An 11,848-nucleotide genomic window follows, 5' to 3' on the forward strand; every position below is an offset into this window, starting at 1 on the left:
GACAAATTGAGAAGAAAAAAAATCCAGAAAATCACATTGTAGGATTTTTAATGAATTTATTTGCAAATTATGGTGGAAAATAAGTATTTGGTCAATAACAAAAGTTTCTCAATACTTTGTTATATACCCTTTGTTGGCAATGACACTGGTCAAACGTTTTCTGTAAGTCTTCACAAGGTTTTCACACACTGTTGCTGGTATTTTGGCCCATTCCTCCATGCAGATCTCCTCTAGAGCAGTGATGTTTTGGGGCTGTCGCTGGGCAACACGGACTTTCAACTCCCTCCAAAGATTTTCTATGGGGTTGAGATCTGGAGACTGGCTAGGCCACTCCAGGACCTTGAAATGCTTCTTACGAAGCCACTCCTTCGTTGCCCGGGTGGTGTGTTTGGGATCATTGTCATGCTGAAAGACCCAGCCACGTTCATCTTCAATGCCCTTGCTGATGGAAGGAGATTTTCACTCAAAATCTCACGATACATGGCCCCATTCATTCTTTCCTTTACACGGATCAGTCATCCTGGTCCCTTTGCAGAAAAACAGCCCCAAAGCATGATGTTTCCACCCCCATGCTTCACAGTAGGTATGGTGTTCTTTGGATGCAACTCAGCATTCTTTGTCCTCCAAACACGACGAGTTGAGTTTTTACCAAAAAGTTCTATTTTGGTTTCATCTGACCATATGACATTCTCCCAATCCTCTTCTGGATCATCCAAATGCACTCTAGCAAACTTCAGACGGGCCTGGACATGTACTGGCTTAAGCAGGGGGACACGTCTGGCACTGCAGGATTTGAGTCCCTGGCGGCGTAGTGTGTTACTGATGGTAGGCTTTGTTACTTTGGTCCCAGCTCTCTGCAGGTTATTCACTAGGTCCCCCCGTGTGGTTCTGGGATTTTTGCTCACCGTTCTTGTGATCATTTTGACCCCATGGGGTGAGATCTTGCGTGGAGCCCCAGATCGAGGGGAGATTATCAGTGGTCTTGTATGTCTTCTATTTCCTAATAATTGCTCCCACAGTTGATTTCTTCAAACCAAGCTGCTTACCTATTGCAGATTCAGTCTTCCCAGCCTGGTGCAGGTCTACAATTTTGTTTCTGGTGTCCTTTGACAGCTCTTTGGTCTTGGCCATAGTGGAGTTTGGAGTGTGACTGTTTGAGGTTGTGGACAGGTGTCTTTTATACTGATAACAAGTTCAAACAGGTGCCATTAATACAGGTAACGAGCGGAGGACAGAGGAGCCTCTTAAAGAAGAAGTTACAGGTCTGTGAGAGCCAGAAATCTTGCTTGTTTGTAGGTGACCAAATACTTATTTTCCACCATAATTTGCAAATAAATTCATTAAAAATCCTACAATGTGATTTTCTGGATTTTTTTTCTCAATTTGTCTGTCATAGTTGACGTGTACCTATGATGAAAATTACAGGCCTCTCTCATCTTTTTAAGTGGGTGAACTTGCACAATTGGTGGCTGACTAAATATTTTTTTCCCCACTGTAAAGGCTGTGTTTCGCGTAGGCTTACCCTGGTGTGACGTTTTGATAACTGTGTAAATCTCTCTAGGACAAGGGGACTTTTATCAATATATTTGCCTGTATTTATCCCCCCAAAATGAAATGCTAATTAGCTGCTAATGTGGTTGTCATAAAGAACTACACATGCCATGGTGATTTGAATGAGACTGCCGAATCGAGGCAAAGGTAAGAATCTCTGGATTAACTAACTAATGTTAGCTAAATTTAGTAATTCATAAATTGGCAACATTTCTTTCAATTTACAATTCTGTGAACTGTCTTGTGCAAGTTTTAAATTGACACAATACCTGTTAGCAAAGGTGTCAGCTAGAGATGACATGCAGGAGCTTACAGGGATTTGTAGTCTTGCATGATTTCGACTTTGATGCAAATTAGTATTTTCGATTCTGAGAGTAAATAGAGCCGAATATATTGATAAAAGTCACCTTGTCCGAGAGAGATTTACATGGTTATCAAAACTTCACGCCGGGGTAAGCCTACACGAAACACAGCTCTTATTTTAAGTGTTTTTAAAATACCCTATGGGAAAAATGAATGGTGGAAAAACTATTGGAACCATTTCTCTGTATGACCGCTAGGTTTTATGGGTATTATGACACCCCAGTGTGGGGCTCTATAGGTGTCGCCCTATTCTTATGCTATGTTCGTGTACTAGTCGGAACTCTGAAATTTCCGACTTGCTAAATGGTTGTAGTTATACACGTGCCACGTTCAACCTGTTAGCAAGTCGGACATTTCTGGGTTTCCTAGTTCCGACTAGAACTTGAACGTGGCATTATTATACCTCAGTGTTGTCACCTTGTTAATGTCCAAACGCGGAAGTCATGTCACAGGCTCTTTCCATTTCCCCTGAAAACCGGAACATCCGGCCGCTGAGGTATAATAAGAAAGGACTTGGCAGAGGCTAATGACACATCCATGTACCTACAGAAATCCTCTTAGAAAATAAACACACTAGCCCACAAAATACCAGATATTCAAACGAAAAAGCTCCTATGTTTATTAGTACAATTTTGTAGTTGATTGATTTCTTTAATCTATACCACCTTTTGATTCTCTTGTGAATTACATTTTCCAGCTTTGTTTTCTTTTTGTCTTTGTATGTAAAGCACCTTAGCAGCAATGTTAGTATTACTACATTATTATTGAGTTGTTATTAGGCCTATGACTTTGAGAATTACATATAGTATTTATATTATTATAATTATTGAACTAAGAAATTAGATAGGTTTAGGGAATAACATTGTGGTGTAGCCTCAACTTGTGTTTTGCTTTTAAAAACACTGTTGCTGCCCTGCCCATTCCATCCCAGATGATCATAACAAAAACCCAGCCGGTGCAAATAATGTGGCAACAACCCTGTGTCCTTTACCCCACTAATTAATACAATATACACGACACCACGGGACTCAATAAACATTAGACAGAGAAAGTATTCCGCTCAACTACTCAGCAACAGCCCCTCAAGTCGTGACGTGGTAACCAAGGCTCCTCGCACGCTTTAACCCTGGACCTGGAGACAGCACGTTGAGCTTTCTATTCGCTACTCACGCACGCGACGCGTCTCATCCCACTTGGCGCTGTTGCTAGGCTTGCTGTTGCTAGGCTGATAAACATGGATTTAAACAGTTATCTGTCCGTTGGAGTTTCAATATTTACCGTGAAGTGTCAAAATACGAAATGACACATGAAATAGAATAAGAAGTTAATGATTAGTTATTATAATGAGAATGTAGATATTGACTTTAAACAGTTAACCTTAAATATGAACGTGTTATTATCTTTTATCATGTACACTTGTAGCCTGTTCACGATCATCCTCGAAGCTATGCGGTAGAGGAGTTTTGGGGAACGCCCAATCTCTAGACACGCTGAATCGGAGCGTGGTGATGTTGTTTTGATAGCGCGCGCACTCCAATAAATGACATTTCTGAAATTAATATCCGAATAACATGATATTCCTTTAGAATAAACGTGCAATAAACGAAAACAAACAAAAAGGTAATTATTATAGGCTGTCACCTATTGCAATAAATAGGCTATATTGCATTGTTTCCTTTGAGAAAAAAATATGTTGAAGTTGAATTGTTGCAGCAGGCTATACTAGCCTACTCTTGAGAAACAACAGTATTTACACAGACAGAGCTACAGTTGGGGGATAGCAGTCGAACTTCAAAGCATTCGAATAACATGACACACTCACAGACTTGATTATAGGCCTACTGTACAATGTGGCCCTCACGCGATTAAAGAAAACGATCGGTCCCCCAAAATAAAGACACAATAGAGCTACCAGACAATTATGGGATCAAACCTATTTCAAAAATGGAAAATAAAAACCACACAATTATTGGATTTACATAGAAAATAAGCTATTATTCCAAACGGACTTGCTTTTTTTTTTCTTTTCACTAGCCTATATAACTGAACAGAAATGACAAATAGCCTGTAGTGTAATATGTGTGAGAAACACTTTTCTTAGACATTCTAAAATATTCTTGCATAAGTGTATTTTTTGATTTTTGTTAGAGCCAGAGAGAGACTTAAATAAAACATGCTCTGGTTCTCCCGGTCTTATCACTGACTAGAAATGTGTTGCCAAGCATTGCATCATTCCTTTCATGTGACTCTCATACGCCCCAAATTCGTCCTGGCAGTCTTATGACTGCATCACATCTTCAGGTCACATAAACTACCCAAATGGAGACAACTAGCAATGGCACTTTAAAGACCGCCTTTCCTGTAGAAAGATACTTAGATTGGATGTCACCAAGCAAAATATTTTAGCGCGTAGATTATGATTGGACCATCTGGATGTGAGTAATTTCATCGTCAGTTTATGGTAATAGTTAGGTTGTGTAAAAAAAAATCTCCACAGAGTTCGGTTGGCTCACCTTATATAAAGACCACCGCGAGTTTCCAAAAATCACATTCACTATACTAAGCCGAACAATGGTTAACATGAGCTATCACCAATCTCAACTAAAATACATACATACTCCGAATCCAAGACAGTCAAGAAAGCGAAATAATAAAAGAAAAAGGGTAAGTGGATTTTATTTTATTGCCTTTGTTGAATGTATTTTAGGGACTTCTACAAGAGTTGTAATTTGAATTTGGCAGCTGATCGTCTCTGGCTTTCCTTTAGAAAGAATGTGCATGTTTTGGCAACTTTCCCATGTCTGTTATACGAGAGCAGTTGCCTAGTTTAATTATAATTGACAGTGGTTATATTTTTATGCAAGATTCAGGGAGGCATTTATCTTCTTATTTGAGTTTGATCCCAAGTTGCGTTCTCTCTACCACGAGGTTTATCTCTCTCTGGGAAGTTTGATATCAGGTGACAGCTGGGCTGTCAAACGCGTACATAACGTTTTGCAAACTTTTGTTTCGGGTTTATGAACTTATAATTTAGGCTACTGTTATCGAAAACAAAAGTATTTGTTTGATAAATATATAGGATGTCATGTATCCAGATAGTATATAGGCTATGTGCTACGTTAATAGCCTATTAAATAAATAAAAAATAAACAGATCTCTGCATTGACAAAGAAGAATAAGATCGCACGTCTTGCTATTTTGAGTTAATTGATTTTCCTGTAGAATAGAATAGAAAAGCTTTGTGTTAAAAATCCCAGTCTTCTGTACCCATTGGAGGTGTCAGTTTTCACCCTGGCTTTTGTTTCTTCCGGCCCGTACTTTGATTCCATGACGTAATGCCTTGGCTTGGCTGGATGGAGAGCGAGCTGAGACCACATCCGAGAAAAAACATTTAGCCTACAGTTGCATAAATGTCAGACAATACATTAAAGAATAAATAGATACGGATCATAAAATATTTGTCAAGAATTGGGCTGCATTTATTGATTGCGGCAGAGTTAAAGGTACTTTAAAACCAGCTGCTCTGACCACAATAACCACTATGCTCGATGTCTGTTATTGTGGTCAGACAGCCAGGTATTTCCTGTGTTCAGCAAGTGGTTTCAAAGTATCTTGACCTATTCAATATTAAGGATAAAACTGTATTTTTAGACCAAATAATTGCTATTCGGAAAATTGGATGTCGAATTATACATTTTATTTTTCATGAGCTAGTGTAAATCGAACTCAAGGAATTATGTTTTGATATAAATATAATTAATTGTGGACCTTGACAGACAGAGGGCACCCTAGAGCACCTACGGAGTCTTTGTTTACATGAGGCAAATCAATGACCTGATTTTGTTGTGATTTTCCCTAAAACATATAATCAGAACATGTACAGTAGTTTGTCAAATTATTGTATTCGTTTTCTTTATAGAAAATCATTTGTATAGGCCTATTCAACCTTTTTATGAATGTATTGTCAGCAGGTTGTTTATCAAGTTGAGTGCATCAGCTTTAATTTGAGTAGACATCTCTATGTCTGCTGTTATACAATATAAATGTATGTTCCTTTAAGAAAATTCTAACATCTCATCACACTGTATTACATATTTGTTACAATAATTGGCAATAATTAATGTAATGAATTCTTTCTTTCTAGACTTGTTGGGACAAATTATCACCAACAACCAATTGCCAGACTTGATTATAAGAGACTTTCAAAAGGTGAATTGCATTTCCTCATTAATTCTTTAGATTTCTGTGTTGTTTTTACTGAGTGTTGGATGTTTTGTCTATGGATGTCAAGTTAACCTCATCATATTTATATTATATCAATGCATTTCTTTTGTAGATTTTAACTTGAACATGTTTGAATTTTAGTCATCACTACATCTCATGTTTTTGGCTATAGAATCCGATTATCATTCATGCAGTACACCCATTTGTCCACAGAGTGTCACTATTTTACAATTGAATGAAAAGTGGATTTTTTTCACTAAATATAGAAATTATAATTACATTAACATTTTAGTCATTTAGCAGACGCTCTTATCCAGAGCGACTTACAGTTAGTGAGTGCATACATTTTTATTTTTTTTCATAATACCGGTACTTCGTTCGATTGATAATTGACAATTGATAATTAGAAACAACATGCTAACGTAGCCGGTTCTATTGCACAGCTCTCTCACATATAGCTTTCTTGGTAATATGCATGTCGATCCCGATGTCTAGCCTACTGTATAGAAACCATATAACGGTTCATACTGAAGATGCTATATTAAATAATTATTTAATCATTCTAAAACCGAATCCTCCTGTCTCGACATTATTTTAAAACCGACTCCTTCTTTCTCCACCACCAGTCCAGGTCCAGTGTGTACCAGCGTGTGGCTGTGGAAGACTATCTGTGCGACTGAGTGACAGAGAGATGACTGCCGAGTGGCTTCACCTGCCCCCTCCGTACCCCCCTGGTGTGGGACCGCTGTGTGGTGCAGAGTTGGAGGCGTGGTATGAGGACCTGCAGGATATACTGGGATCAGACACGGGCGGGGCCAAGATGACTCGCGCCCCTCCCTGCTCAGAGGTCAGTTGGGATTATAATTAGTATATATATTTTTTTAAATATTGATTGATTTATTAACGATGTGATCGATGACTGATTGATTGATGATCGTCTTGATGTGTGTTGTCTTTTTATCAGTTGTTGGTTAACCCGAACATTTTGTTTCATCTTCTCTTCTTCATGATGCAACTCTTTCAACAGTGCTGATGTAAGAAGCGTTTTTTTATTCTCTTCTTTATTTCTTTCGCTCTTCCTTCCCTTTCTCTTCTCTCTCCTCTCTTCATAGAAAGAGACGGAGTTCCTGGATGTCCTGGAGAGCTGTTCCCTGACATGGTTGACGGACGGGGTGGGGGTGGGGGTCGGAGGGCAGGCGTGGGGCGGAGGAGAGGGTGTCCAGAGGGTCATGATTCCAGAGGAGCCTCCTACCCATCCGCCCCCCTCCTCCAACTCCTTGTGTCTGAGTCCAGCCGAGGAGAGGACGGAGAGGCCTGGGGACGGAGATGGAGGGAGGGATGGAGAGGGAGGGTCGGGAGGAGTGGACCTGTTACCCCCAGAGTTCTTTGAGCTGCTGAGTGAGGGAGGGGTGGGCATGGTGGACGGTAGCTACCATCATCATCATCACTCCAACAACGTCCAACAGCCTGCGTCTCCCTCCACTAGCGAGGAGGAGGAACAACCATGTGTCCCCGACTCTCCCTCCTATTCCTCCTCCGCCGCCTCTCCTTCCCCCTCTCTCAACTGCTCTCCTCCTTCCTCCCCCGTCTCCTCTCCTACTAGCACCGCTTCCTCATTGTCTCGGCCGGGCAAACGCAAGAGAGGCAACTCTCTGTCCTTCCCTTCCTCAGGTTCGCACTCGTCCTCCTCTTCCTCTTCTGCGAAGAAGAGCAGGAGAGAGCGGGAGCAGGAGAATGAGAGGAAGGTGCAGGAGCTGACGGATCAGAACGAGAGGTTGAAAGCGGAGATCGACAGACTGGGAGAGGAGGTGCAGAGGACACGCAGAGCCCTGATAGAGAGACTAGTTAACACCAAGAAGTGAAGGAAGAAAAGAAAAGAGGAGAGAGGGATGAGAGGTAGAGGGATGAAGGAAGTAACAAGGCAGAACATAAACATTTGGATTAGCCGGTTCGCGGTGAAGGGTGAACATTGGGGTGACTATGAAATGCATTTCTAGACGAGAGTTAGAAAGAAACAAAAAGATACGTACGTGTTTCGAGAAGAAACTTAAATGATCATTTTCTTCAAAACTATGAGAGAGGAAGAAGGAAAGTTAGAAAGAAAGAAAGATGAAAGAGCAAGTCAAAGGAAAACCATGGAGAGAAGGAACTGCAGCATTGCGGCAAATGTAGAGAGAGAGAGAGAGAGAGATAGACAGCATGTAAAGGAAATGGAGGAAACGGTTGAAATGGCAGGTGGATCATGCAATGCCTTTGTTGACACGTTACTGTGTACTGTATGTATGTAGAGCTGGATGGCAGGAAGCATCTTTGAACTAGATAGGTAGCAGTTAGCGCCCATCACAAGCATTGTATGATTGTGTAGCTCATTCAGTCTACTGAAGTGTTCAGTTTGAAGTAGGGATGAGTTAGATTCAATGAATTGATTGAGGGCATCGATTCCAAAATAAAGGAATTGATCGGAAGCATTGCATGGGTCTTGTTCATTAGGCATCAAATGGAAAGAGAAGGTGGGACTACCTGGACTCATCCAATAAGAAATGCTGATAGAGGTTTTCTGTTGCAAAACGCCAGCATGCCATGATGAACACGATCCTGATTATGTCATTTTTCGCTTATCCAACCTAATGAAGTGTTCAGTATGAAGTAGGGATGATGAGTTAGATTCAATTGATTGATTGAGGGAACCCGCGTCGATTCCAAAATTAAGGAATTGATTGGAAGCATCTATCTATGAAAATTGTTAACCAACACCCATCACAAGCATTGCATGGGTCGTGTTCATTAGGCACCAAACGGAAGACCAACTTGGGCTTGTTCATCAACAAACGCTCAATTACATTTTCCGTTGCATGCCATAATGAATGTGACTGATTGGGCGTGGTTTAGCTCATTCAATGAAGGGATTTGTATGAAATAGGGATACGTTTGACTATAGAATTGACTAATCACATAAAGGTGATATTTACCATTGCTAGGAGTTTTATTGACTAATCTGCCCTAGCAACCATCAATGAATAGATTCTGAAAAACTTAGTTGGACTCATCACTAGTATGTAGGTAGTGTGTGGAACGGAAACGCGGAGAATGCATTTCATTGTCACCCCGTCCTTTATCTAGCCTGGTTAAATCAGACTAAATGCTGTGCGTTTCCCAATGAAACGTAGCTAAATCAATTTGGCTCCCAGGCTATCCCTTATCTGCCAACCTCTAAACTCTAAGATTAATCCTAAGGGCTGAACAGAGGCCAGCAGAGATAATATTTCTTGCCCAGTTTATGAGGAAATATGGAGCTCAGGAAAGTTTGTCAGTACTCAGTGCAGTGTGAGTATGTGAGAATGATGATTGGTAGTTTTTCAATTTCTACTTTCGTATAACCCACTGTAACTTTAGTGTGTATGGATAGTTTTACACCTAGGACCCAGTTATTCTTCTTTCTATGCTGACCTTTTTCTATCAAATTGACTGAATTTGGAGGTAGTAATATTTACAATGTAGATCTACCCTGATTCACCTATATATTTAATATAACCCTGTATTATACCTAGTTATACTGTAATATATACACCCTTTACTGTATCCATATTCATTTGTCATTTTGTTATAAAAATATGTATCAATTAGTGGTTGAATTAGTTTATTTCTGTTATTAACATTGTATTGTTTTTACTTTATTGTATGCTCACATTTGCTAATAAATCCTTAAAACAATTTCAGTGTCTGGAAATGCTTATTTGAACGTACTCCAGTCAGTTGACAAGAGAGAGAAAAGTGAGATGCGTATATATTTAGGTCCAAACGAATGCTTAGAAAATGACAAATGGAAAAAAAGACAATTCCAGCTTGGCCTCTGAGTTTCTGAATTCATTTTCCACAGTATTTGCAAAAAGTTACTTGTAGCAAATGTTATGTATTTGATTGAATAAATAGGTAAGGGGGATATATATATTTTTTAAATAATATAACAATATAATAATATTATTAAACATCTACCCAAACCTGACATTGATCTGTTCTGACCTGTTCTGATTGCATAGTGAAACTAGATTCTAGAACCTTAGCCTGGTGGAATCAGCCTGATCGCTGCCTTCACCATTTTATTTCACGTCACAATGGATGTGGTGCAGTAAAACAGAATGGTGAAGGCCGGCAGCTGTCAGGCTGGTTTCTACCAGGCTACTAGAACCTTCTACTTTAAGAACAGACATGTAGAAATATTCTGATATACAGTATATCAGAATATGTTGTAACAGTTTTCAATATCCCTGTCTTTGCTTACTGATCTTTCCTATTGATCTGTCCTTATCGCCAACACCATTTCAATTCCCCCATTTGCCTCATAGCCAACATCCCATCGTCTTTCATCCAGTCATAGACTTGTCTTACAGAAGTTACTCTCATATTTCTTTCTTAGTGCATATCTTGATCCCATTCTCCATTAAGGTAATTATTCAAATCTTACTTCCCTCTACTCTTATCTTTTTCCTGCCTCATCAAGACTGTCTGTCTGTCTGTCTGTCTGTCTTCCTTCCTTCTTTCACTTCTTGCCTTTCGTGGGGGCTGGTTCTGGGTTCTTCCCCTCGGACAGGGATAGCCGTTTCTTCAGTTCCAGTAGTTTGGTGACCTCCGCTCCGATCACAGCCTTCTCCCCCTGGAGCAAAGAGAGTAGAAAAGAAAGAGGTTTTGTTAGACAGTCGTCAGGGAGAAAAAAATATCAAACGTGTTTTGATATTTGATCGGGAGGTCACGCGAACATCGGGAACCATTCACGAGACATTGTGCTTCCGATATTCGTAACATTGTCCAATATTAGGACATCATACGAACATTACATTTTGGAAGAAAATCATGTACCATGTAACTATCTTAGGGAACGATTGTTTCATTGTTTAAAGAGGCAATCTGCAACTGCTACATCCATTTTTAGATTTTATAAATTAATGATATGTACCCATTCATTCTTGAAGAATATAACTTATAATGCCTTATGAGCTTAGTTCAACTGTCGTACCCCATCAGAACCCAAAATATAAGCTTGTTTTACTCCAATGTTTGTAATCAAAGTAAATGTAAACAAACACTGCTAAAACTATCATGTTGATATCATGGATGGTCAGTCCTTGCATCCATAGCTCGGTCTATGAATTTGAGAGTGGTTACATTTCTCCAGCCGCATCCCTCAGCTTTTTACTGAAACAGTGGCGGAGACACTTTTTCATTGTTTCAACAGCTGATTGCTCCTTTAAGTTCATTGTGTCACCCATAATTCACTACACCCATCCATCCACCATCTTCCCTGTTCTGCCACGGCCAGTGTTAGCTCCCTGGCTCTCTCAGGGTCGGCTCCATTCACAGCAGCCACAGCTGTAGCTGAGACTGGGGCAGGCTGGGCGTTGGCATTAGTCTGGGTGGTTGATTTGGGCTGGAATGTAAAAACAGATTTCAGATTTTATAAGCAATTTTTCTCCAACAATCTCGGGATTACACTATTACATTTCACTCTCAGTAACTTTCATTCTCAGTACTTGTTAGTCATAAATTCATCACACAATGTTATGAGTTATGATGAAAAACAAAAATAGAATGCACTCAAAAATGAATGAATTAAATAAAACACAAACATTTTTATTTTTCCTTTTATCTGATCACAATTGTATTTTTTTGTGTGAGTTAGTGTGCAATAGTGAAGACATTTTGGCAACATATGAAT

At 39.7% G+C, this 11,848-nt stretch overlaps 1 protein-coding gene across 1 annotated transcript; it reads left to right on the forward strand.

Moving 5' to 3' along the window:
- Nucleotides 1-4,423: 4,423 nt before the first annotated feature.
- LOC121578316 (DNA damage-inducible transcript 3 protein) lies at nucleotides 4,424-9,849 on the forward strand. Its single transcript, XM_041892616.1, has 4 exons — nucleotides 4,424-4,578; nucleotides 6,059-6,123; nucleotides 6,765-6,985; nucleotides 7,251-9,849. Exons 3-4 carry the CDS (start codon nucleotides 6,830-6,832, stop codon nucleotides 7,998-8,000), a joined length of 906 nt encoding a protein of 301 aa, XP_041748550.1. The 5' UTR covers nucleotides 4,424-4,578; nucleotides 6,059-6,123; nucleotides 6,765-6,829; the 3' UTR covers nucleotides 8,001-9,849.
- The last annotated feature ends 1,999 nt before the right edge of the window (nucleotides 9,850-11,848 follow it).

The sequence above is a fragment of the Coregonus clupeaformis genome, chromosome 12, assembly GCF_020615455.1.
Source record: "Coregonus clupeaformis isolate EN_2021a chromosome 12, ASM2061545v1, whole genome shotgun sequence".
NCBI lineage: Eukaryota > Metazoa > Chordata > Actinopteri > Salmoniformes > Salmonidae > Coregonus > Coregonus clupeaformis.

Excerpts from the sequence above, each read along its gene's own strand:
- LOC121578316 (XM_041892616.1), top strand. The coding sequence starts at position 6,830 with ATGACTGCCGAGTGGCTTCACCTGCCCCCTCCGTACCCCCCTGGTGTG. Across the intron at positions 6,986-7,250 it reads GCGCCCCTCCCTGCTCAGAG|AAAGAGACGGAGTTCCTGGA; the intron begins GTCAGTTGGGAT and ends CTCTCTTCATAG.